The sequence below is a fragment of the Pholis gunnellus genome (genome assembly GCF_910591455.1).
Source record: "Pholis gunnellus genome assembly, chromosome: 8".
In the NCBI taxonomy this organism is placed as follows: domain Eukaryota; kingdom Metazoa; phylum Chordata; class Actinopteri; order Perciformes; family Pholidae; genus Pholis; species Pholis gunnellus.
In genome coordinates this window covers 25,646,217-25,672,917 of record NC_136534.1, presented here as the reverse complement: position 1 = coordinate 25,672,917, position 26,701 = coordinate 25,646,217, and the positions used below count along the sequence as shown (strand labels likewise).

Below are 26,701 nucleotides of genomic sequence, written 5' to 3'. Positions count from 1 at the left end.
ACTGAATACAGTCCTCCCTGAACGTACAATATATGACAAAAGTGGCTTGACTGTTATTTTTATCATTTGTTTTGTTTATTGTTTTCCAGTTGTATAGAAATGTTTTTCTGATTTAACTACTGTAGCAACCTATTGTTTTTAAGTAAATCAATACCATTTCATCTTATCTTATGTTAACTTAACTTAACTTATCTCACTTATATTATCGTATCTTATATTTTATTTTCTTATCGTATATTATCGTATCTTATTTGATCTTATCGTATCGTATCTTATCTTATCTTATCGTATCTTATCTTACCTGTAGAGCAGCAGCAAGCAGCAGGATGCTCTCCTGCCTCCTCTTCCTCCTCCTCTTCCTCCCTTAGCATGACACGGCTCCCTGAGTGGTGAGAAAGGAGACACGGTGGAGGTCTGGCCGACCAAACCCACCAGTCCGGGTTCAGTCTGTCCATTGCAGCCGTCCACGAGTGTTTGTGGTCAGAGAGGAGAAATCTACTGAAGTCTTCCTCCCCTCCTCTTCCTCTCAGCCACAGATGGGTTTTCTCTGGACGCAGCAGGAGGGACGGTATGAGTCACTTTAGAGAACAAGCTGATTGGGCATCTCGCCTCCATTATGATGTAATGCCTTCTATTAAAGGATCATGTTTTCCATTAAACAATATTTATTTCACATTATTTCAGAGCAAGCTGGAGTGTTTTAGATGTATTAACGTGGTGTGCTCACTTCTACATTGACTTCTAACTGAGCAGTTGTACTTTTTATGCTATACTTTCTACTTTTACTTCACTACATCAGAGGGAAATATTGTAGTTTTTACTCCGCTACATTTATGAATAGCTTATAAAATGTGTTTTGTTGTAATTTAAAGTATTAGTACAACTCAAATTATTAGTCGATTAATCAATAAGTTGATCGACAGAAAATAAATTGGAAACCGTTTTGATAATTGTTCTTCATCATTTGCTTGTTCCATATTGTTAATTATGTCAATGTATTACTAATAATGTTATAAATGTTAATGTATTACTGATAATGTTAATAATATCAATATATTAGTAATAATGTTGAGGTTTGGACATTGTGAAGTTTTCTCTTGTAACAGAGTATTCTTTATAGTAAAGTATCTGAATACTGCAGCTGTAGTGTCGGGTCAGATTTCATTAGTCCATCTTTGTTTTTCAGTGTCGCAAAAAGGCCTTTGGAGCCAGCTTTGATCTGATTGGTCGATCCCAGGTCACGAGGTCACTGACTGCCAATCAGAATGCAGCAGTAAAGGAAACCGGACATTTAACAACCATCTCAAAGAGCTACATTGTGTGGCTGTTTACCTCCCGGAGTCTGGTCGCTTTTCTTCGGGTTATATCCACCTTCGGACCCGCTTCGTTGTTCCAGAATACTTTACAAAACGTTATCATCTAACTTTTCAGCTTTTTTTTTTTGGGCGTTTGTGTTTTCTACGTGCAGCAGACACACCCTCCGGAGTTCATTAAAGGAGGTGTAACCGCGGTTTATTATCCAGTTTCACTGTAGTTATAATATATTTAGTTATGGCATATCAAGGATACGGTGCTGCACCCGGTGGACACGCGGTAAGAAAGCCTTAAAATGTCATTAATTATCGGTTTAAAGCTGAATACGACCACCGTCCCGTCATAGACATCCTGGCTACAGAATGCGGAAGTCGGTCTGGATATCGGTCATCAGGGCTTTAGGTCACACACTAATGCAGAAAGCTGCAGGTGTGTTCTCTGTGTAAAGGTGTATAATGGGAATTCATCAGTTACATGTGTGAGAACGTGCTAGATATCTGCTAACGTGGTCTTTAGCTGCTTCCACATCTGTATGTCAAGCTTTTTTAAACATGTTACCAGCTGGTGAAAGAAGTATTCAGATATGTTTACCTTTACTGCAGTGTAGAAATACTCTGTTACATGTAAAATGCATTCAAAATGTTACCCAAGTAAAAGTATAAGTCAACTTATTGCGAAAGTAGAAACAGTAAAAAAGTACTCATTATGCAGAATGACCCATTTCAGAATAATCTATATATTGTATTGTAGTTATTGGTGCATTAATGTGTTCATCACTTTAATGTTGCAGCTGGTAAAGCTTGTTACTTTATAAAGTCTTATCTTAAACTATAATAATACCTCATAAGGTAATTGTTGATTATACATTGTATCATTAATGTGGAAATAACTAAAAATGTAGTGATTTGTTATGGAGACAAATGCCCCCTGTTGATTATGATATTGTTATGTATCATTGAACAGATTACTGATGCAAGTAGCACTTACATTTAGTAGTTAGTTATCTGGCGCTAATTTAACCAAAATCACATCAATATGTCATTTCTATAAATTGATCATAAGTTTAATTGTCCAATCTTAATCAGTAAAGCAACGAAAGCCGTCAGATAAATGTGGTGGAGTAAAAAGAATAAGCTGAATTATAAAGTATGTATTTGTACAAGTACCTCAAACCTAGATGTTGGTTTTCTTGTGAGTTTTACATCAGAATATACATTTTGTTTTCGAGTAAACTTTCTAGAAAGTGTGTTATTTGTTGCCTTTAAACTCTTGTTCAGAGGAATCCTTTGTAAACCTTTGTAGCTCCGGTGACCCAAATTCTTTAGCATTGATGCAATCTAGTGTGTGTGTGTGTGTGTGTGTGTGTGTGTGTGTGTGTGTGTGTGTGTGTGTGTGTGTGTGTGTGTGTGTGTGTGTGTGTGTGTGTGTGTGTGTGTGTGTGTGTGTGTGTGTGACTGTTCAATTACAATAATTGTGGGTTGGGGAAGGGTTGGGTTTGTTCTCTATGAGCCCAGATTGAGGAACACACTCTCACTCGATAATCATTTCCAGTCTTTTCAGTGGTCAACACTCCCACTCTGAGTCAGCGCTGGTGAACTATGTAACGTGTGCAGGCAGCTATTGATGATCTACGAGTTTTGTTCTGATAATACAACATTTATGAGGTGTGAGATAAGTTAAAGGACTCTGATGCTGCACAAACAACAGACGTTGGTCCCAGTTAGTTAACAGGAAAGATTTCAAAACACGATTACAAAAGGGCAGAAAAGGAGCTTCCTGAACCTCGTTTCATCATGTAAACTCACTTTTATTTGACATTTTCAGTCGTTAGACTGATTGAGAACAACAAACCTATCATCTACCACGAACCCGTCACTAACACTCGACCTCACTATCTTGCAGCCTCTGCAGCAGGATCCTCTCTACGGGTATTTTTCAGCTGTAGCTGGACAGGTAACAACACTGATGTTTCTCCAGTTCTGCAGATTGATCTGTTTTTTATCTAACTGTACTCAACTGTATTGTCCTTCCTTCTGTTTTCTTAAAAACACGTGACAGGATGGACAGATCTCATCTGACGAGCTGCAGCGCTGCCTCACGCAATCCGGCATCTCGGGCACATACAAGCGTAAGAACCTTTATATTAAGTATCCACTCAAAGCACAAACGCTCTGTAAGTCTGAGACACATTAACCTGCTGCTGCTGCCTACAGTGGCCCGCGCAGCCATTGAAAGCATCAGATAGTGCATGAAGACACTTTTATGCTGGGTTGAAGATTTGATCTAATCAGAGTTAAGGGAAACTAAAATTAAACTTTAGTTTCACACACACACGACACAATTACTTTTTTTTTGTTGCTTGTAATGTATTGATATTGTTATCATATTTCATATCTTGTAAACACATCTTGTCAATAATATTGTTTGTAGTCATATCTTATGCATATTCATTTCATGTTCTCTGTAATATTGTGATATTTTAATATTATAAAAGTGGAGGCTTCAAATAAACCCAGTTGGCCTTTTGCCTCTTCCTGCAGCGTGATATTATTTATCTCGGTTATGTTTCTTCATTTTTATTTTATTGTTTAAATTGTGCAAAATAAATATATTAAAATGAGTTAAAACCAGCAGCAGAGCTCTGTTGCACAATTTAAACAAATCACCATTTAATTAATTTCTAATTAAATCTTTAAACTACAATTAAATAAATAGAGTTTAATCAATATGATGCTTGCTTACACAAATTATAATAAATGTATAAATACTTCAGCATGCTGTCTGGACCGAGTGAGGCTATAAAACAGATAGACTGTGTAACAGACCGTTACATTACAAAGATTACATTGCTAGCTAGCCAGCTAAGGAGTCAGTTAGTTAGCCTAACAACATATCATGTTATGTACAATTATGGGTATTTATTTTATATTGTTGACTTCCTGTTTTAAAAGTCTTCCAGGCTTTTCCTCACGAGATGAGAGTCAGAACAGCTTCAACAACTAAATGAAAAGAAATGGTTAATGAAAGAATCATTTTATAATCTCTGCTTTTCGTGTGTTTTTATGTTCCATCTTTAATCTTTAATGTGTTTGGTTAAATGTAACATGCCAGGCTGAACACACGTGCGTCGTTCTCTTTATTTACCTGTTTTTTTTTTCACTGGTAACCCTGTGGTCAGTGCACATTGCTATGAATTGTGGGTATTTCCCTGAGGCAGAGTCTGCAGAAATGCGGACTTACGGAAAGGGTTCATAAAGGGTTTGAAATGTCCGCGAGAGAGACTCCTTAGACACTCCTTTGACAGTGTGATTGGGCCAGCGTTTTTAGATTTGTGTTCACAATCCGTCTTGTTTTTGTTTTTCACAGCCTTCAGCATGGATACCTGCAGACTGATGGTCAGCATGCTGGATGTATCCTTCACCCATCGGCCAACAGGCCTTTGTTTTCACTGAAGACAGTAGACAGACGGCACAGGTGTAAAAGTGAAATGAATGATGGCTGCTTTGGTTTCAGGTTCCTGGTGTTAGTAACACCTGTGTGCATATTCAAAACGCCAGCAAGCCCGGTTAAAGGTGCAACATCCGAGTTTTCTTTTGTTGTTAAGTAGACGGCAACTGAGTGAAGCCAAAGCTTCATGTGTTAAAGCTGCATTCTCTCTAGTGTCCACCAGGGGGCGACTCCTCTGGTTGTATAGAAGTCTATGAGAAAATGACTCTACTTCTCTCTTGATTTATTACCTCAGTAAACATTGTAAACATGAGTTTATGGTCTCAATCTCTAGTTTCAAGTCTTCTTCAATACAGCATCAACTCGAAGCCAACCGATGACCACACTTCTTAAATACAGTCCGTGTTATTAAGCTGTTCACACTTGAATTGTGACAAAATTAAGCAGATATTTGTACATGTCTTGTAACATTTCCTGCCTATACAAATCAGTAGAATACATTTCATTTCTTTAAATACCACCAGCAAAGTAAACAGTAGTGTATACGTGTGTAATCTAGCTTCTCATCACATAGTTATCCCCTTGGTAAGCTTGTCAGTGAGTACCTACACATTTGCTCTGATGATGAGATCTTGTTTGAGTGGTAAAAACACAACTGGAGGAGTTTGTGTTGTGTCCTTGACCGACTGTGTTGTCTCAGAGGGATTTTTCCAACAGCTTGGGCTTCAACGAGTTCAAGGAGCTGTGGCAGGTTCTGAACGGCTGGAAGTCCACCTTCATGTCCTACGACCGGGACCGCAGTGGGTCGGTGGAGGGCAATGAGCTGCAGCATGCCTTAAACTCCATGGGTAAATCTAAATCTCTCAAATCTAATAAGGAAACCGGTTTCATGTTGTGGAGGCTCTTTGGTGAACTACAGATGAATAGGGTAACATTGTGGCGTTTAAATATGCACATGAGGTTTTATGTAATGGTACCTTTTGGTGAATTTAGGAGAAATCTGCAGACACAAATAAACAAAGTAGTAAAATAAATGTTTTCTTTCCTCTAGTCTGAAAGAAGTGAAATAGACCAACATCTTTAAGTAGACCAGTGCATGTAAAAACACATGTTGTACCTGTAGTGTCTCGCCTTAATCAGCATATAAAAGCAGATGTGTGCTGTGGAGCTGACAAGGCTGGCAGAGTAAAACCAGATATTGGGTCATTTCTGTCAGTGCACAACGTTAACGTGGTTTCTTTGACGTGTTCCTGTGCAGGTTTTAATCTGAGCCCTCAGGCCATGAACATCGTCATGAAGCGCCACAGCTGCGGAGGCAGAATCGCGTTCGATGACTTCGTGGGCTGTTGCACAAAACTCCGAGCCCTGACTGGTGAGTGGGCGGGAAAAACGACAACAATGAACAAATGCTCAGTAATGAACAATGAAAGTATTCAAAGAGTTCATCAAGTCAACAGTTTTTAATCTTGTTTTTCAGATCAGTTCAGAAGAAGAGACCAACGACAAACTGGAGCGGCCACATTTCAGTATGACGATGTAAGTTTTCACTACTTTTCATTTACTAAAGCTTCGATGTCTCTCCTTCTATCAAGCACAGCTGAGTCCATCGTTACTGCACAGGAGGATCTGGCTGCTTCTTCTAAATATTTATGACTTTGTTTTGTGACTTTACAAAGATGTATCAAGCATCTGAGGCCAAAAATAACGTTCAGTAATCATTTTGTTTGTAATCCACAACGAGGAAGTCTAAAGACCGCAAAAGACACGAGGCGGATGGGTCCAACTAACCGTGAACCTTTAGCCAGGAGAGCGCAGTTTGTTCCCCGTGAAATGAGAAGTCAACGTTGATTTATTTGTCACGTAACTTGTGTACTTTAGTAACTCTGCTTCAATAGTTTAACCCAAACAATGATCCTTTCCTAAACCTAACGAAGTGGTTTTGTTGGCTAAACATAACTAAGTATTTGACCATCTTTCATTAAACCTAACTAAGTATTTCATGTAAAGATGAAAGTTAGAAAAAAAATGTATGTAACGAGCAGAAATTGACACGTGTTGCTAGCTTTAGTTGGAAAACGCACTAAAAATGAGGAGTAACTCTAGATATATGAACCGTTGAGGAGACGTTAAGCATCGACACAGTTATTTAACCCTGTTGGGTCTTTCTTCATATTTTGAAAATGCATCTCTTTAACTGGAAATAACTGTTGTTTTCTGGACACTTTAGGGCAGCAGATGCAAACTATGACTTTATGATTATCACCTCTTAAAAATGAAAAGGGAAACTATTTGCACACCCTGCATGTGGATGAACGTGTATTTGGAGTTCCACCTGATTAATTTAAGTCCAATATTCACCCTCCTGTTCATGAGGGAAGATTCCTGCAGCAGCAAGCTGTTTTCAGTAAACAAGATAAAGCCACTGTACACTTCCTGCTTCAAACCTCAGACAGACAGTTAGAGACTACAGCTGGTGAAATACAATGAAGCATTTAGCAGCTAAAGAGAGTTGGTGGAGACCAAACTAGAGCTAAAAGGACAGTGACTGTTACCTATAGGACTCGTATTCATCAGGTGGACACAAACATGACTCCAGGTGATGATCTTGCTGCTAGATGATATATGATAAGAGAGTCGTACACTAACACTGGATATTTGTCTCTCTAGTTTATCCAGGTCACCATGAGCATATGAGAGGAAGAGACCAATCAGACGGGACACGCCGGCCCTTTAAATCTTCTCATAAACTTTCATGTACTTTCATTGTGTATTTCTTAATCATTGTTGTAAAAACAGGATTTAAATGTCACTTTCACATTCCTTCTTTTTTTTTAAAACAAAGTCATGTGTACTGTAACAAACTAATACCACTATAATAACCTCTGTACCAATTACAACCCCGTGTTAGCCCATAGAGCTGCATGTATGCAATGAATAAACATGTCCACCGCAGACTGGCTCCTTTGTTCACTCCCTCTGACAACAGTTGAGTGTTTTTGTTTGTTTGTATTCTTGAACTCATGCAATCATTCACCCAAACAATTTAGAGTTCTCAGATAACCTAAGCTGCATATCTTTGGACTGTGAGAGGTGAAGAACGTCTCCTGATGTGGAAGATTTTAAATGAAAACAAGTCAAACACAGAAATAAAGTGAAATACAAGACACATTGTTATGTCTTTCCTTTTAATGAGTTTATTGTTCATATTTAGCCTTTTGTTTATAATAACTGAATGTTTTTCATATGAGTTTTACTCATTATATCAACTTACGACACAAAAAACAAAGAGATGTATTACATTGTGTTTCAGTGTCGTCCAACAGAGGGAAGCACACGAGCCAATAATAAACACAACATTCATTAGTGTTCACGAAGAGGTGAGAGGGAGCTGACGTTCTGACGTTCTATTCAAAATATTGGACAGTGAACGAATGGACTCAGGTATAGAGTGATTAGTTAAGTGACTTCCTGTACAGGTACATGGTCCCATAGAGGTATTTGTCATTCTGCACGTCTTCAAAATGATCATACACATCTATCATGTATTTGTCCATCTCTTTGGTGATCACATGACTCCATAGTTCCTCGTCCTCCATCAGCTGCAGCTCTTTCTCCATAGACACCTTGTATTTGTTTCCAGACTCTGACTTTATGCCGTTTCTCGACATGCAGATGTATCCTCCTGCAGGAATAAAATATTCAATTAGAACAGAAGAAGAGAGAGCTTTAACGTCTCTAAGTTTATACAAAAGTAAATAATAACAGGTACATAAAAATCCAGCGAAGAAGTAAAAAAACAGTAAATTTTTTGCACAAGATAATGTCAACGTCACTTTAATACCATTAGGTTCAATAGTAAGTGGCTATTTAAATTCCTGCTCCCATGAAAACTCATGAACAGTGTTGGTTACCTGGTTTAGCGGCGAGGCAGAGCTCCCTGATGACACTGATCGGCACAAAACCATCTCGTAAAGCACCAACGATCATCACCACATCAAACATACCTGAAACCAAAAGGAGGAGGTGTTAGCTTGTTTTTGTATGAAGAGGTGGAGCCCAGCTGCTGCAATAAAATGATAATGAATGTCAATTTCATTGAGTCAGACTCACCACTTCATGCTGTCTTTGCTCCAAAACAAGAACAAGCTTCTCGAGGATTTTATGTCGGTGGCAACAACTCAGGCAAAACACATTTCCCATGGTAACCCACTGCAAATTCCATGTCAAAAATCTGGGTGGATTTTGAACTCATGTTTTATATTGGACCTGCAAGTTGTGTCCGTGGTCAAAGTCAGCTTCTTTCAGCTAAGACTCTGAGCTAAGGTCAAAGCCTTTCTCTCCTCAAAATGCTTTTATCACCTGCTGACTGGACTATTGTAATTCTTTGTATGCTGGAATCGGCCAAAAACTTCTTTCACGCCTTCAGTTGGTACAAAACTCAGCAGCGAGACTTTTAACTGGTGCACACAGGCGTGACCACATTTCACCGATCTTAAAATCCCTTCATTGGCTACCAGCAGAGTACAGAATCCATTTTAAAATGTTGTTATTTGTTTTTAAGTGTTTAAATGGCGCCGCCCTAGTCTATCTGTCTGACCTGCTGCAGCCCTATTCCCCACCTCGCTCACTAAAATCTCACGACCAACAGCTTTTACTTGTTCCTAGAACAAAAAGGACAACCCGGGGCGACCGGTCCTTCTCTGTTGCTGCCCCGAAGCTCTGGGACCTTCATATTAGGTGTCATCCACCTTACCAATGTTTAAAAGCCGTGTGATTTGTGTTACTTTGTCTTGATTTTTGTCTTGAACTTTACTTACTTTTATTAATCCAGTCTTTTCGAATGTTTGACTGCTTATCTATGTGCAGCACTTTGGGAAACCTTTGTTGTATTTTAAAATGTGCTATACAAATACATTTTGATTGATTGATTGATAGTGTGTATGAAGTGTGAGTGTAGTGTACCAGTCTGTGCAAGCAGTGGCTCTGTTCCCAGTAAGGCCAGTTTGAGCTCCTTATAGAGGCCGGTCTTAGCAGCTTGAGCCAGCATGCCTTGACTGCCGTCCACTCCCACAAAGTGCTTGAAGCCCAGTTTAACCATCTGTAAACACAAGAAGAACGACCAACATTAACACTGATACCTCTAAAGATTGAGGTTTGGTCTGATCGTCTGTCCGTCCAGCGATCAGTCTAGGTGGGGTTGCGTACAGATTGGTATGCACAATATCAGTTCTGGTGGTGTAAGTAGTAGTGGTCCCCCCATGATATGGGACACTAGTCTTGATTCAATACTGTTCCCTAAACATTTTATCATGAGCCTTTTTTTATGCAATCTGCACTTGGAACTGAATAGTATGGACTCTTTTTTACCAGGTGTAAACATAATTTATTGTCAACAAGCCAATTCTCACAGTCCAGTTCCTTTGCAAGTGTATCCTGGATGACACTAGTATCTCTCTCTGACACAAATAAGGCTGAATCGTCTGCATAGAGCAGCAACTTGCACTTTACTGCACCTATGTCACTGACATATATAAAAAATTAGAGGGCAAAGGCTAGAGCCCTGGGGTACCCCACACATTTTCCTTTGGGGCTCACCAGGTTAGCGACCAATCCAGACCCACAGGCGACATCAAGAACCTGAACTTGTTCAGGACGACCAGAGAAGTTATCAAACAGGAACTCTACCGTCTGGTGTGGTGCCCTGTAGCTCAGCGTATCACTGTCCTGTTTAAAAACATGTGTAAGAAACACAAAGTGTGCAAACAATCAGTTTCAGGTCCATCAGTCCCCTGTATACCAGGCTGTATTTGTGGACCAGAAGCAGAGTAAAGTGTTATTCTATGCAGATGATTTGCTTTTATACATTGATAACCCTGAATATTCAAACGTGTTAACTGGATATTTTTGATTCTGAGAGATCACAACAAAAGATAATGATTGAGTTTTCAGACGTGTTTCATTCTTAAAAGACAGATTTTGTTGTTCTTGCCTTGAAGTCTCCATCAGACCTGAAGGAGGATGAGTTTCTGTCCACTGACCATTTCGTATGTCTCTGCCCAGCTGTCGTAGAACTTCATCCTTTGCTGTAAATCGAGTCCTGTTGTGAAATTAAGGAAGGTCCTCAGATCGTCCAACGATCTGCTGCTGTCTGACATGATGAGGAGACGACTTCAAACCTGCCAGAGAGGAAACATGTAACACGTACTTATCATGTGGAGTCGACAACACAGGAATGCAGAACACAACCCTTTTCCCTGCAGCCGAATAGGTAATCTGAGTTTGAGGTTTCAGGGACAGGTTTTCTTTACTCACTTCTTTCATTATATCTCAGCAGAAGGTTGTGTGGTTGGTGGTTGGGGCAGTTTTCTGAATGACTTATTTTATTTTATTTATTGGTTTATTTGATACTTTTTCAAGTCTATGAGTCACATGATTATCTCTTGTATTTCATTGTATTTCATTCATGAACAAAAACGCACCCACTTGATCGTACTTAATGTACACGTCAAATGGCGACATGTGGAGTTGACAACACAGGAATGCAGAACACAAACCTTTTCCCTGTGGCTGAACAGATAATCTGAGGTCAGGATTCAGGGACGTTTTTTCTGCAGTATTTGTCCTTGAGAGGCCCTCGTTGATTTAATTCTGGTGAGAGAGACAGATTATATCTTTGAGTTTTTAAAGATTTACGTCATCAGTAGGAACCAATGGGCTTGGAGCTGAGAGACACAGACAGGAAGTCAGACAGTATTTAGGGACGAACTCAAGAGATTTTGTCTTTTTTTAACTTCTTATATTTTACAGTTGTTCTTCTTTAGTGGTTACAAAAATCTATGTATTGTATTTCTAAAAAGAGTATTAATCATGACTATAAAAAAGTCAGGAGCAGCCACAGTGGGCTGTTAGATGAAAGAGGGTGTCGCCAAATCAACCAGGACTGAACTCTTAAGGACACTTTAAATATTCAGAACCTGCATCTGAAGATTTAAAAAATCGCTGATTGATCATTTCACAATTAATTGGAAACAACGTTGGAAACATTCATCAAACCAAGTAAGTAAACTGAATCTTTTGGACTGTTGATCAAACAAAAGAAGACATTTGAAGATGGATTTTTAAGAAACCAAAAATAGTGTTGATTAATTGATGAAAATAATCTGTAGTTTCAGCCCTCGTACTAATACAGCCTTACCGAGATGAAGGTGTGAGAGTCGTCTGCACTCACCTGTGTGTGGATCTGTTCAGGTAGAGGAGCAGGTCTGAGTGTGAGAGCAGTGATCATGATGACGGTTTATAAGGCAGACACCTGGGCGCATGAGCTGCTAAACAAGTCAAACACAGAAACACGACAGAAGCCTGAGGCAGGTTAGGTTTATTCTCACTTTACAACACGATCAAGACAATGTCAGGAAGTGAACACAGAGAGGAGAGGAGAGGCTGAAACATGTGAATAGTTTAATATTTATAACACTTTTAAACATTTGGAAACATGTTGGATATTTTAGATTCACACATAAAAATGGACTAAATATAAACTTCAGACATCGACGATAAATGTTCCTGAACTTTAGGAATGAGGATGATAAAAATGATCCTTAATAACCACATATATGGTCCTTACAGCTCTAAACACATTCTTATTTCTCTCCTTCTCCGGTTTGATCTTCAGATTATCGCTGATTTCATGAACTGAAAAGAGAAAAACAAATTAATAAATTTCACTTTAAATATGCAAATGTTAATTTTACAAGACAAAATATTTAGTAATTTAGTATTTAAGTCACAGAAGTGTAAAAAATAGTCTTTAACTCGTAGTTATTTCATATAGACGGTTTATTTATTGACTTATGAATCTACTGCAAAAACATTTAGAGATTTTGGGCTATTTTACTTCTATAATCTTTTTTCAGACTAGTGGAAAGAAAAAATCCAAAATACACATTTATTTGTTTATTTTACTACTTTGTCTGTTTACGTCTGTAGATTTCTCCTAAATTCACCAAAAGTTACCATTACATAACGCCTCATTTGTATATTCAAACATAACATTTTAGAAAACTTGTAACAAAAAATAATTGTCTTAATGTCAGTAAGTATATAAACATATAGATGCTGCACAACATTCTGTATTTGTAGTATAAATATTTCATATTTTGGTGAAAGAGGTACTCAGATCCTTTAATTGAGTAAAAGTAGAAATACCCGTGTAAAAAAAGTGAAAAAGTACAGAAGTATTATCTGCTAAATGTACTTAAAGTACTCATTATGCAGAATGGCTCCTTTCAAAGTGTTTTAATATTTTCCGTTTTTTTTGTATAACTAACAAATACAAGTGAGAGGATTTTAATGTGGTATTTCTTCAATGTGGACCCAGTTTGAGATACTTTGTGTACTACTGGGTAGATTAGAAGTACAGAACTGATCATGTTTTCTTTAATGTAACAAGTAACTAACAGTAAGTATCAAATATATTTAGTGGAGGAAAGAGTACAATACTTCCCTCTGAGATGTAGAAGTATTAAGTAGCAGTATTGCGTGTGTCATAGTCCTTTAAATGTATTATTTCTATAATATCACTTCAAGGGAAACTTTATTTATTTTCAGTAGTTAAGTGATACTATTGTGTACTTGACATCTTTATCCTGTAGTACAGGTGAATATTTCTTACTGAACGTAGTAATGAAAACATTTAAACTCACCTGCTTGAAAGAGAAGCTGGCGACCTGGCAGTCACACGGCAAACTCAGCAGATGAGCCTGGAAACGCTCTGACACAGGAAGCAAATATCAACGTCACCAAAACGTTTTAAACACTTGTGTAAATGTGAAGAATCTACTGTATGAAGAAATATAACAATAATTAACTCAAGAAGTCTCCTCGTGTTAATGTACAGTCGTCAATGAATTCATCATGTTTGATGAAGAGAAACAAAACAGTAAAATCATAAAAGTTGATCAGATCCACTTAAATCTGTAGGTTGAGGTTTATCTTGGAGAAAACTTCATTGTGTCACTTTTCCTTAGTGGAATGCACTTTTATATACCCAGTAAAACATAGTACGCAGTAAAACATAGTACGCAGTGGTAGAAAAAGTACTCTGATCTTTTACTTATGTAAAAGTAACAATACCACAGTCTACAAAAGACCATTCGCAGAATAATGTATATTGTTATCATTCTTGGATTATTATTATTGATGCATTAGTGTGTACATCACTTCAATGCATGTGGGGCTAACCTCAATATATACATTTATATGCAACGTGTCCTCATACAAAGGTTACTTGTTTTTCAACGATGGTCCAGCATCTGCTCGTTACATGAATTCAGTCTTTTCAAAATAAACTTCTGTCTTCACAGGAAACAACTTGGTTAGGTTTAGGAAAAGATGATGAAATACTTAGTTTAGGAAAAATATCGTCCTTTGGTTAAAATAACTAAGGAAGTGCTAAAGATAATGATGGATGGATGGATGGATGGATGGATGGATGGATGAATAGATGGATGAATGGATGGATTGATGGATGAATAGATGGATGGATGGATGAATGGATGAATTGATGGGTGGGTGGATGAATGGATGGAGAAATAGATGGATAGATGGACGAATGGATGGACGGATGAATAGATACATGGATGGATGAATGAATGGATGGATGAATAGACGGATGAGTGGATGGATGGATAGATGATAGATGGATGAATGGATGGAGAAATAGATGGATAGATGGATGAATAGATACATGGATGGATGAATGAATGGATGGATGAATGGATGGATGAATAGATGGATGAGTGGATGGACGAACAGATGATAGATGGGTGAATGGCTGGATGGATGGCTAGATGATGAATGGATGGATGGATAGGTGATAGATGGATGGATGGATAGATGATAGATGGATGGATGGATGGATAGATGATAGATGGATGAATGGATGGATGGATAGATGGATAGATGGATGGATGGATGGATTGATGATAGATGGATGAATGGATGGACGAACAGATGATAGATGGGTGAATGGCTGGATGGATGGCTAGATGATGAATGGATGAATGGATGGATGGATAGGTGATAGATGGATGGATGGATAGATGATAGATGGATGGATGGATGGATAGATGATAGATGGATGAATGGATGGATGGATAGATGGATAGATGGATAGATGGATGGATGGATGGATTGATGATAGATGGATGAATGGATGGATAGATAGATGGATGGATGGATAGATGATAGATGGATGGATAGATGGATAGATGATAGATGGATGGATGGATGGATAGATGATAGATGGATGGATAGATGGATAGATGGATGGATGGATGGATTGATGATAGATGGATGAATGGATGGATAGATAGATGGATGAATGGATTACCTTTGAGGATCTGAAGTTTTGTCAGGACGGCCACAAACTCATCGTAGTCGATCCCGTCTTTGGAGCGGTTCTCTTGCCACAGAACTCTGAAGGTTTTATTGTCTAAATCGTATTCTGCACGATGAAGACAATAAAGGATGAAAAGAAAATCCACAAATGAAACGAGACTGATTGAACTCGCCGCTCCTTAAATAATGTTGAGGAAACATCTCGGCTGCTTCAAAGAACAAGACGTCTTACCACGGAGAGACAGAGCCTTTTTCATTTGGGTTTGGGTGACGGAGGGTGGGGTCCTCGTCTCGTAGCTCTCCACATACTCCCTCCTGAGAACAGCCACGTAGTGCTCCAGTTTGAAGACCTCCACCACATTCAGGTCTCCGGTCTTGTCTGCCTGAAAGTGCTGGTTAAAGAGCTTTAAATGAACTGAAAGCATGTGGCTCAACACCTCGTTGCTTCTATTACATGAAGAATCAAAGGTCAAATATTTCATCCAGTGGATTCAGAACGAGTTTGGTACCTTCTAATGAGACATATGGTCCACTTCCAGATGTGATAACTAAATATGTCTGTAAACACAGAGCAGATCAACAGAACCAGCAGTGAAGTAGCAAAGGATACGTCCATGAGAGTCAACAGCAGATGGGCTGTCTTGAGACTCAGCGCTAAATTGGGGAGAATAAAGAAAAAAAACCTTTCTCAGTCAGATGATGATAGTGTTGTTAAAATTAGAAGAAAAATAAACTGACTTTTGCCACGAACAGAGTAGCCCCCGGCGATCAGCTTAGCGAGAAGTCGTTCAGCATTTAACATCTGTTGGAAACAAGAACGCATCAAAGTCTGATGAAGAATCGAGCGACTTACTTGCCTGATACATGTTTTCATGCTACAAATGAGCCAACAAAGTTGTCACTTATCTGTTGATAGCAATGTGCTTTCCTACGCGGTGACATACGCGTGTTGAGCATTAACTTGTTAAATTTCACCATTTAGCGGCGAGTGGTATAATTTGAGAATCAACACTAATTTCTTTTTGTAAACACTTACCTCGGACCTGCTGTCTTCCTGTGAAAGAGAAAGAAGATGATGTCATGTGAAGATAGGTAAGCAGAGAGGAATCTGATCATTTCCATTTGTTAGCTTCTTCCAATTATCTTTTCCTTTACTTACCGATATACATTTGTCCTCTGGGAACGAGTTACACTGCAGCTCATCTGGCCAGGAAACGCCAAAGCTCATCATCAAACCCTCACAGCCCCGTTTGGCCCTCTCACAGAAAGACCTGCAGGGCCGCTGCACTTCCCCCGCCAAACACTGGGGGGCGTACACCATACACACGAACAGGCGTATGTCCACCGAGCACATCGATTGCACCAATGCGTTGAAAAAGGACATCTTCTGCACCGCTTCCCTTTGACTCGTGTGTCCCAGCAGATTTGGACTGATGGTCTGGTTGTAGGACAGGCCCTGGCACATCGGTATGGTGATCGGCTCACAGATCCCTCCGCTGCTGCCCACGCCGTACTGGAACAAGACACACGTGGACGCTGTCACTCGCAGTCTAATTCCCATTGGACAGGCTTGTGCTGCCTTTTTTTTTTAAATCTCTCGTATTTCGGCGACACCTTTGGTGAAATACTGTAATTGCACAATGTTTGAACTGTTGGCCTTTGACAGACAATAGTTTACAGTAACTTTATTTCTATAGCGCCTTAACGAAAATACGAGATTGGTCTGATTGCAACGGGAAATTAACTTTGACTTTTGCATTCGGTTCTAAGTACAATTTTAAAACTTTTTTGTCAAATTCTTAAAACATTTTACCTTTATGTGTGACTTTGATGAAACAAAACGGACAAACTAAGCTAACTAATGGTTTAGTGTTACATTAACACTACATTACACAACAACCAGTGTCATTAGTTATCTTATTAGTCTTAAGTAACTTTATTGTTAAGCTAACAAATGTATTATTGTTAGTTTGACATTTGTAAATTTAGCAACAATCAAAAGTGGGCCATGAGTCACACAATGTTAAGAAACCCTAGCGTAACATACAAAAGCATCCTTTGTAGTAAACATTTTCATACTGGAGTCGAAACAGACGTACGTGTTCACAGGACTCTGTGGTATACGCTTCACACTTGAGGGAATCCGGCCACTCGAAGCCAAACTTCATCATCAGGGATTCACAGCCGGACCGCGCATGCTCGCAGACCGTTCTGCAAGGGGGTCGAGGTGTTCCCGACACGCACTCGGGAGTGTAGATGGAGCACAAGAAAGGCTTCAGATGAGTGGAGCATTCCACTTTTACAAGCGGATAAAACTGAAACAGTTCCCTGCCTGCGTCCTCCTGAGTTTTGTGGCCCAGGATGTTGGGCAGAACGGTCTCGGTGTAAGGCAGGTCTGTGCAGAGAGAGACTGTGATTGCCTGACATGATGCGGTGGATGTTTGAGTAAAACCGAAGCCTTGAACCTGAAAGAACAGAAACACAAATCAGGGAATTCTGAATATCTTTTGCTGCTCGCACCTGCCCCTTCTGCTCGTAGTGCATTTTTTAAAAAGTGGCTTTCTGCTACGATGATTTGTCTTTGGGAAAACTGGCAAGTTACTTTGTCTGTCTTAATGTCACACGAGAGGAGCTGGTTGACCCCATAGACTGTATATGAGTGGACGTCGTGATGTCACTCATTGGTTTGTGGACTTGAAGCCTCTAGTTTAATAATATCGCTGTCGCCATCTTGGATTACGACCGTCGCCATCTTTGCTTTTTTGCAATCGATGAACCGAAGTTGCCACATCTGGACTGAGGAGGAGTGACCTGTCAATCACTGTGTAGCCCCGCCCCTAAAGCATACCCTGCTTTATGGTCTGTTTGACTCTAAATGGACCATCATTCACTAAATGAACATCATGCTGTATTGAAGAAGACTTGAAACTAGAGATTGAGACCATAAACTCATGTTTACAATGTTTACTGAGGTAATAAATCAAGAGAGAAGTAGAGTCATTTTCTCATAGACTTCTATACAACCAGAGGAGTCAGCAGTGAGAATGCAACGCTACCTTGTGATCGACAGGTCGACACCAAAGTGTTGTCTGATCTGGGAGTTGTCTGTGTTTTCGTCTTAGAACATTAACCCTTTGACAGTGAGTTTTCAGTTCATGAAAGTTAATTGTAAAATGTTTGGTCCCCTCCCATGTCACTTCTGGTTACAAAACACCAAGATGGTGACGGTCAAAAAACAAGATGTCAGAAAAGAGGAGACTCACGTGTTCACAGGCCTCCGTGGCAAACGCCTCACACCTGAGAGCTTCTGGCCATTGTAAGCCGATCTTGTTCATCAGCGATTCGCAGCCGGACCTCGCCTGCTCGCACTGCGTTCTGCAGGGAGGTCGAGGGATTCCCGACAAACACTTGGGAGTGTAGACGGAGCACAACAAAGGCTTCAGGTGGGTGGAGCACCCGACTTGTATAAGTGGTGCAAACACTTGTAGAGCCATTCCTGCCTCCTCCTGAGTCGCGTGGCCCAGGACGTTGGGCAGGACGGTCTCGGTGTAAGACAGGTCACTGCAGACAGGGACAGTGATTGTCTGACAGGATGCAGGAGGTGTTTCAGGCACACTGGGGCCTTGACCCTGAAAGAAAATAAGCATAAATCAGTGATGTCTAAAATATCATTTCAGATGCCTCTGTACTGTGACCTCAGCACTAACGCTGTAACAACCAGTGGTGGAAGAAGTATTGAGACCATTTACTCCAAAAATACAAAAAAGTCCTGCATTCAAAATCCAACTCAATTTAAAGTGCAAATTATTAGCAACACAATGAACTCGAAGAATCCAAAGTAGAAGTACTCCTTATGCAAAATGACCTCTCTCAGCGTTTTATATATACAGTAGTCCTTCTACATTACTGGAATATTATTATTGATGCTTTTATGTAAGCAGTATATCATCAGCGTAGGGCTAATTTTAACTACATAATATTCTGTTTCAGTATTTACTTTAATATATAAGAATGCATAAATACTTTTAAACTGTTTGTTCTTTTGTTTTACATTTTCAATCTTGACCTGAAAAGTAACACATGTTGTCAGATAAATGTTTCAGAGTTAAAAGTACAATATTTGCCTCTAGATTGCATCAAAGAGTTGATGTCCTCATCAGTTCCTACTAACCTGCACACAGTTGGACTCTGGCAAAGTTTCACATCGGAGCCTCGTTGGCCAGAGCAGCCTCTTGGCCTTGAGGGCTGAGTCGCAGTCCGTCTTGACCTTCTCACAGAGAGCTCTGCACGGCTTCATCTGGCTGTTCTCCTCCGAGCCACATTCTGGCACGACGACCCGACACATGAGCACGGCCACGTTCGGCGAGCAAGCGGTCTCCACAATCTGACCGGTCTCCCGCAGGTTGAAGCCCGTCGCTCCGGTCGGATACGCGGTCGTGGTGTAGCCCAAACCTTGACAAAAGCTGGATGTTACTGGCTTGCAATTAGCCCTGCTGTGTGCCCGCTGAGGAGACAGCAGAGAGCCCAAAACCACCAACAACAAATGCTTCATGGCTCCTCGAGTGGTCTCTAAAACTGCCCTGTGCTGTTTAACTAAAGCTTTCAGAGGTTTTGAGACCAGAGTGTCTCTGCTGCTCTGTGTAGGAGGTGGAGTAGGAGTCCACGAATGAGGTCTCTTCGAACACGGCACTGATTTAGGACCACTGCTAAGGTCACATATCAATAAGATGCTGAACTCAAAATGAGCAACAAACTGGTCCCAGAACAGCAGCAGCCCTATTCTGAGGAACAAGTCAACATCTGGTTGTGATTGTGTTTTTATGTGTAACCTTGGGGGGGGGGGGGGGGGCTTTCTGTTGCACAAAGGCTGGCACAATAAACCTGACTTCTGGGAGGAAAGTATTTCAACACTTAATAGGAACGAGAAAGTAAAGTGTCAACATGTTTTTCCGTAAACAGGATTAGTTGATTTCAGACTGACCTGATAAAACAGCAGTGCAAGAGAAAGTGGTTGACTCTCTTCACTGCGTTCTAGATAGGATCATTCTTCTTTTGAATTTTAGTACACACTGCAGCTATACCCTCACAAAGTACGTTCTGTTGCATGCAGAATGCATTCAATTGGGACCTCCTCATGCACCGTGTACTTTCAGCACCTTCTCGGTCATATATCTGCTGTGCAAAGGATTGTGGGTTAGAAAAGCATGCTGGCTTGCATACTGCAAAATGCGACCGGCTGCAGCAGGACATCCTGTTGGACGTTTTTTGGCATTTGACTTACTATTGTGACATCCTGAATCCTTTTCTGGCATACTGAGTATGGTAGTAACTATTCTTATTTTCAGGTGATTAAAGTTACTGCAAGGAACTTTTATTTAGTGTTGATTCTGTCGGTCCCTGTGGACTAGAGTGGTAGTGTCTCTGAGCGCCAGACTCCCTTAAGAAAACCTCTCATTTTACTGCAGCAGGGTCTGACAGTCGGCCCCTCTCAGTCCTGGTCCTCCCGTGCCTCCCTTCCCTCCAGCAGGTCCAGCAATACGTCCTGGGTCTCCAGCAGCGTGGTGTCGGCTCCCAGAGGGGAGAAGCTCTGCTTTTAGTACGGGTATTTTAACGCCCAGCTTGTCTCCCTTTTCAAAGACCTCTGAGTCAAAAGACATTGCTTTGAGGACGCCTGGAGTCAAATATCAGAGACTTTTATAAAGATAAAAGCTGAGATGAATGCATTTAATGACAGAAAGATCCAAGGTGTGTAGCAGAACAGGACTTTTGCAACCAACAAAGTATTCCATATAAAACTATCTGAAATGTAACTGAAAGGTATCAGTAATAATAAGCAGTATTTTGTATTGTTTGCTGTGTGGCTGTAGAGATGCTGATTCAGATCATCCGTTGGTCCGTCAATCCCAACACTTAATGCACAATTTTCTAAAAACAAAATATTTGGTCCATACTGAAACTTGAATCCTCGTGAGTCATCACAAGTTAATGAAAACACCAACTGAGTGTCCACTTTTGTACAGCGAGACGCTTTAGAGCTTCACAGTTCAGGCTCGTTCCCGTGTCATCATGAAGCTGCCAACCTGAAGGGTTCCAGTGCAGGAAGCAAGACAAAACAAACGAAAGAGGAGGAAGAAGCAGGGGATGCTTTAGGGGCGGGGCTACAGGGTGATTGACAGGTCTCTACCAGAGACGTAAACGACGTCTCTACGTCACTCCTCCTCAGTCCAAATATGGTCACTTCCTGTTCACTGGTTGCAAAAAAAACAAGATGGCGACCACAAACCAATTGGTGACATGACGATGACTACGTCCACTTCTTATAAAAAGTCTATTTGCATGTCGCACCTCGCCGATCCTCTGGTGTGTTTCCAGCGTTAACTTTCATTGTGCTTTAACAAAAACGAGGCTAAAATCATGACTTAGGGCTCCTGGTGTCGTTTAAAAACGTTGAGTTCATCCTCAAAAACGTGTGACTGATGAACTTGGGACTTCAGAGCCACCAGCACAAAGTTTCTCGGAGAGAAGTTCGGGTCAAAGAGAGGAACCAGCTGGCTGTCCACACCTGCAACAGAGGAGGCTTCAGTCAGAGCTGGCGGGGGAAACAAGAGATCGTTCGTCGTCAACAGTCATCCAGCGGCTCACCGTTCTCCTGCAGGTAGATCATCCTGTCCAGCAGCACCAGCGTCTCCACCACAGGAGCCAGCAGCAGCGCCAGGCTGAAGTAGACCACCACCCTGCCCTGCTGCTCCAGCATGGCCTCCACCCGCTCCGGGTCCAGAGGCAACCCGGGGGGCAGGCCGACCCGAGCCAGACCCAGACGGGCGTACCTGACAAGGGGACGTGGATGGAGACAGAGGAGGGCATTAACATTGAAAAAGCCTTCTTTGCACGGCTTTGTTGAATACTTGATTCTGATTGGTCAATTACGACGTTATAGCAGACAGCTGCTGTGAATAACAGACCGTTGACATGGATTCAGTTCTGATCTCCGGACGCAGCGAGTGGACTATTTATTTTTTAGTGGAAGCAATGAAATCATTTTTAAAATCAATATTTTGTTTCAATTTATTGATTTCTTTAAAAAAGTAGCCGTGTAATAAGCGGGATAATGTACATTGTTGCTTATTTATTCACATTACTACATTACTTTTAGCTGGTGAGTCATTTTTTTAATTTCCAGTTTTAATTTCCAGTTCAACAAACATTAAAAACATATATATAAAATTGTGAAAAATGCCCATCACAATATCCCAGAGTTCAAGGTGATATCTTTCAGAAATGTATTAATATTATGTATTAAATACTCATTTTACAATTGTATAAAACAAACCAAAAAACATTTGAGAAGCTGGAAACACAGATTTTTTGGGGGGATTTTTTCTTGATTAATGACTCAAACAGGTGTTCCCGATCAGATAATCAATGAACGGACTAATTGCTTAAGATCTATTAAAACACAGCCATGAATATATATGTTGTAAACGAGCTTAGTAATAGTGTTTGATTTATTTTAGAGGGTACGATCTAAACTTTGTTCATATTTATTCTCATTATTATGAACCCAAGATCTTCCTCATTAATAGAGTTTTGGTTTAACTTAATCTTAAGCGAAGACTTTTTGGGGTTTGCATTCTTGGACAGTTTAGGACTTTTGGTTATTTCCTCTTCTGAGCCGCCCAGTACAACCAGTTGAACCATTAGACCTGTGGGACTGGCGGCTGTGGTGCTCACTCACTCTGTAAATGGCAGTAAGTGGGCTTTCTTTATGGTCTGGATTCCCGCCCTCCGCAGATCCGGTCTCGTGTCCGCGATGAAGGTCTCCAGCGTGGCCCGGTAACAGTGCGTCCTCAGCGCCTCGCCTCCCTCCCGGAGCCTCCGAGCATAGTCCTCGACAGCGTGACACGCCCCCTCCCTCGCCTTATAGGACAGCCGATGTCCCGGCAGCCCCCCCACCCAGGAGCTCATCGGGTAGCCGAACTCTGAGGGGTCGGCGTCCTGGTCTGGTGGCTGCGCAGCCGGTACCAGACCCGGAGGGTCGGGGTGTTCTTTGGTCGTGATTTTGATGTAGCAGCACGCCACGGAGGTGATGGCGCGCACATGTGGGCAGTTGACGAAGTGGCGGAGGAGGGTGGCGCTGAGGTCACCGCAGGCGTGGAGACCGGTGAGGACGAAGTCCGGATGGCCTCGCTCAGGACCTGCACCCTCCTGACGGACACACGAGCGGCAGTTTGCAGCAGATGACGCCCCCTCAGACTCGCCCTTTCTGAACTGGTGTTGCGATGTCGATTCAGATTCCGTCTGGACCGCATGAGAACAGGGAGGGTCAACATGCTCGGAGGCCCGCGGTCTCTTTTTGCTGGGTCCAGGCGGAGTCGGGGGACGTTCGTTGACACATTGTGCAGCACTCAGCTGCTCGATGAAGGCCTCCCATGATGCCTTGGGGTTCACCCAACCGGCCACGTGGCGGGGAGACGACCGTGATGCCGGGACCAGAGAGGAGCAGTTCTAGGAGGAAGAAAGATTTTTATAAAAAGCTCGAACGTTAAGAACCTTTCAGTGAAGAAATGTGAAGCTTAAAAAAGTGATTTTGACAATTTAAAGTTACTACGAAGAACTTTTATTTAGTGTTGATTCTGTTCCCTGTGGACTAAAGTGTTCATGATGCGCATTAAGAATAATTCTATAGAAATAGACCGTCTTCTCTCTGGTGGTCTCTTTACTGATGGAGGTCACATAGAGGATCAGGACTACACTGAGACTGGTTCAGGACCAGTTTAAAGTCCCTCACAGTAACTTTAATGCTCTTTGAAAACCAACCTTTGTTTCTGGTCTGATAGCGTGTAACGACTTCAGCGGAGCACCGACCTTTTTCCGCGCCTCCTTCTCCAAGGCACACAGTAACTGTCCGTCAAACTTGGACGCCGTGGCAACCAGGGTGCCATCGGCCTCAATTGCGGTCACGGACAGTCCGAGGCCGAAGGACAGGAAACGGGTCAGGTGACCCTGTTTGGAGCAGAGCGGAGGGAAATGTTTCACGTGTGAGGATTTTTTAAGTGCTATTCATGTGACGTGCACCTAAAGCAGACATCTCTTCTTCTTCTGTTCTATTAAAAACACACCAACTGTGACACCGGGTCACATGTTGCTTTGTCACCATGAACACTCACGCTGTAGTTGATTCTGGAGCACCAAAGGTGGATTAATCCGCCACTGAAAATAGTCCCCAACAAATGCACTATTTCCTCCTGTTTTGTTTGATAAGAATAACACCGAGTTGCTGTTTTTAGGAAATTACTGGGCTATCTTTTAAACATGAGACTTAGATATTTGTGTGTTTTAAAAAAAGTATTAAGTCTTATGAAATTTGCTGACAGAATAATCTGCTAAATTAAGTTTTAGTTGTTTAACTTAACCACAAGCTGTCTCTGCAGTGTTGACATGCACAAATACTGCATGATAATAATAATAATAATAATAATATGGACAGAATAATACCTGTCCAGAGCCAACATCCACCACCTTGTTGCAGTCAGTCTGGTCACAAAGCTGTTTCACCAGCTGGAATAAAAGAAAAGAAACTGATTCAGAGAAACAGGTCAATTTAAACTTTTAAAAAAGTGACAATAGCCAATAATCAATCCCGTACCGAGCCCAGCTTGCGGATCTCGTGCTGTTTCTTGGGTTTGACGTGTTTCCTGAATATGTGTCCCAGCAGTGAGCTCTGACTCTGGTTGTCCAGGAACTCCTCGGGCTTCACCGAGCCGACCGCGCCGCCTCGCTCCCGCCTGCGCTCTCTGGGAAACGCCAGAGCGTGAGCGGTGGCACGAAACGCCAGGAGGGACAGAGGCCACACCGAAGGATATCTGGAAGGACCAAAAACAAGCTTACGGTTAATCATCATGTAGATCACGAGGCTGGCAGGATGTTATATCTTTCTCACTGTCAACAGAGCCCACAAAGGGTCCATGCTGCTAGACAGGAAGCTTTACTGTAAAGCTTTGGTATAATGTTGCCGTTTTGTGCTTCAGCTCCTTGTTTCATTTAGATTGTTTCTAACCTTACTTTTGGTGTAAGACTTTGTGAATGGCCTGATTAAAACCCAGTACCTCCTGTCTCCATGTGTAGCATCCAGTAACAGGTCTGCAACCTGTCGATACGTCAGATCCTGCAGCACAGGCTGCCACGTGTTGGGTAAAGACTGCCAGTGATCTTTAGAGAAGAACTCCTGTGGGGGGGAAATAACAATGTGACAGTTGTTATAGAAACTACAGAGAATGGGATATGAATCCAGTTTTTTTCTAAATTGTGGCTAAAGAACTATTAGTTCTTTAAACCAGACAGCTGGAGAACCCTTCCCATACTCACCCCATGAATATACATGAGTTCAAACAGATGAGCATTGAAATCAGATGGTAGGGATGGTGGAGGAAGTACTGAATTAAAAGTACCTATAAACTAAATGTATTTAAAGTAGTAAAAGTAGTGATTGATCAGTAAAAGGTTTAACTGTTATATCTGATGTTTCTGGGTGTATGTTGCAGGTTAACTCCTTTATATCCTGTTGGTTAGTTTAATGTACATCAAAGCATCATATTCTATAAGATCATCGTATGTTTGTAGCGTCTCTGTCCTGTTTTCAGCTTTGTGAAGATGCTTTTTCCAGCTTTTCACAACACAAAGGAAACACTTCATCCTTCAGTTTATCACAAACGTTCAGCATCAACACATCTGGAGATACGTGGTTTTCATTGGACAGGAAGGGGATGGAAAGCTGGCTTGTGAGAAGTCAGACAAGAGTAGTATAATAAAGTAAAAAATACCTTGATTTTTTACTGATTGAGTGATTGGTGGACACACAATCTAGCTCCAAAATCTACACGATCAAGGATGCAATATATGCAACAACAGTGTGCCAATGGCAACATTTTTGTTTACAAACACAACAATGATATAACTCATAGATAAAGCTAAACTGGAAAAGGCTGCAAGCTGTGACAAGTCAGTTATCGATACGCACAATTATGTAGGAGTCGGACACGTGGCTGTACTGAGACAGGAACGCGGTGAGTCTTTTCGCCAGCTCTCTCTGTTGATCTGCTGGAAGGCTTGACGTAAACATCTCCACATCTTGGGCTGCTGGGAAGTTTAGCTAAAACAGCTCGCTAAGCTAACAGACGTTTGGTTTTGAAGGCGAGCTAATGCTAATATAGCTTTCTGCGTTATTTTTGCTAGTTAAGACGAAGTCGAACTGAACTAAACATCGGAAATTGTAAAGCAAATCCCGCGTTTCTTCATTTCGACAAAATGCTTGTTGTTGTTAGCCACTATCAAGCTAACTTTAGCATAGCTGTAACATGTTCACATGTAGAATGCGTTCTTCTTCTTCAGTTTAATGGCGGACTACCAACCAACGTTTAAGGTGCATACCGCCACCTACTGGACCGGAGTGTGTAACATCATGACTTTATGACAATTGTCATTTAAACACAATAATACTGTTATTATTTATAAATAAAATAAAGAAAATACTTCATCTGTATTA

General features: G+C 41.0%; 4 protein-coding genes across 5 annotated transcripts; 1 reads left to right on the top strand and 3 right to left on the bottom strand.

Moving 5' to 3' along the window:
* The first annotated feature begins 1,287 nt into the window (after positions 1-1,287).
* On the top strand, positions 1,288-7,713 carry sri (sorcin). The gene is made up of 8 exons (XM_079164876.1): positions 1,288-1,593; positions 3,217-3,267; positions 3,373-3,442; positions 4,681-4,724; positions 5,462-5,609; positions 6,020-6,133; positions 6,239-6,297; positions 7,429-7,713. Exons 1-8 carry the CDS (start codon positions 1,552-1,554, stop codon positions 7,453-7,455), a joined length of 555 nt encoding a protein of 184 aa, XP_079021002.1. The 5' UTR covers positions 1,288-1,551; the 3' UTR covers positions 7,456-7,713.
* Positions 7,714-8,072: 359 nt separating this feature from the next.
* Positions 8,073-10,721, bottom strand: LOC306699742 (methyltransferase-like protein 27; the record flags this gene model as incomplete). The annotated part of the gene is made up of 5 exons (XM_079164462.1): positions 8,073-8,443; positions 8,673-8,765; positions 9,724-9,859; positions 10,357-10,485; positions 10,713-10,721. The coding sequence occupies 5 exons, from the start codon at positions 10,719-10,721 to the stop codon at positions 8,214-8,216; spliced, it is 597 nt and encodes a 198-aa protein (XP_079020588.1). The 3' UTR covers positions 8,073-8,213.
* A 1,347-nt stretch (positions 10,722-12,068) lies between these two features.
* On the bottom strand, positions 12,069-19,711 carry LOC306699741 (uncharacterized protein; the record flags this gene model as incomplete). Its single annotated transcript, XM_079164461.1, has 11 exons — positions 12,069-12,453; positions 13,464-13,531; positions 15,152-15,265; positions 15,392-15,542; positions 15,770-15,813; positions 15,898-15,961; positions 16,196-16,213; positions 16,319-16,672; positions 17,259-17,624; positions 18,423-18,788; positions 19,331-19,711. The coding sequence occupies 11 exons, from the start codon at positions 19,709-19,711 to the stop codon at positions 12,430-12,432; spliced, it is 1,950 nt and encodes a 649-aa protein (XP_079020587.1). The 3' UTR covers positions 12,069-12,429.
* A 1,161-nt stretch (positions 19,712-20,872) lies between these two features.
* mettl25b (methyltransferase like 25B) lies at positions 20,873-26,527 on the bottom strand. Of its 2 annotated transcripts, none has more exons than XM_079164873.1 (8): positions 26,177-26,527; positions 25,266-25,384; positions 24,806-25,022; positions 24,655-24,717; positions 23,977-24,162; positions 22,895-23,664; positions 21,802-21,986; positions 20,873-21,721 (listed from the first exon to the last, which is right to left on the bottom strand). In XM_079164873.1, the coding sequence occupies exons 1-8, from the start codon at positions 26,276-26,278 to the stop codon at positions 21,579-21,581; spliced, it is 1,785 nt and encodes a 594-aa protein (XP_079020999.1). In that variant the 5' UTR covers positions 26,279-26,527; the 3' UTR covers positions 20,873-21,578. The 2 variants fall into 2 exon arrangements, with proteins under 2 accessions (XP_079020999.1, XP_079021000.1); XM_079164874.1 differs by having other exon boundaries at positions 24,025-24,162.
* Between the last annotated feature and the right edge of the window lie 174 nt (positions 26,528-26,701).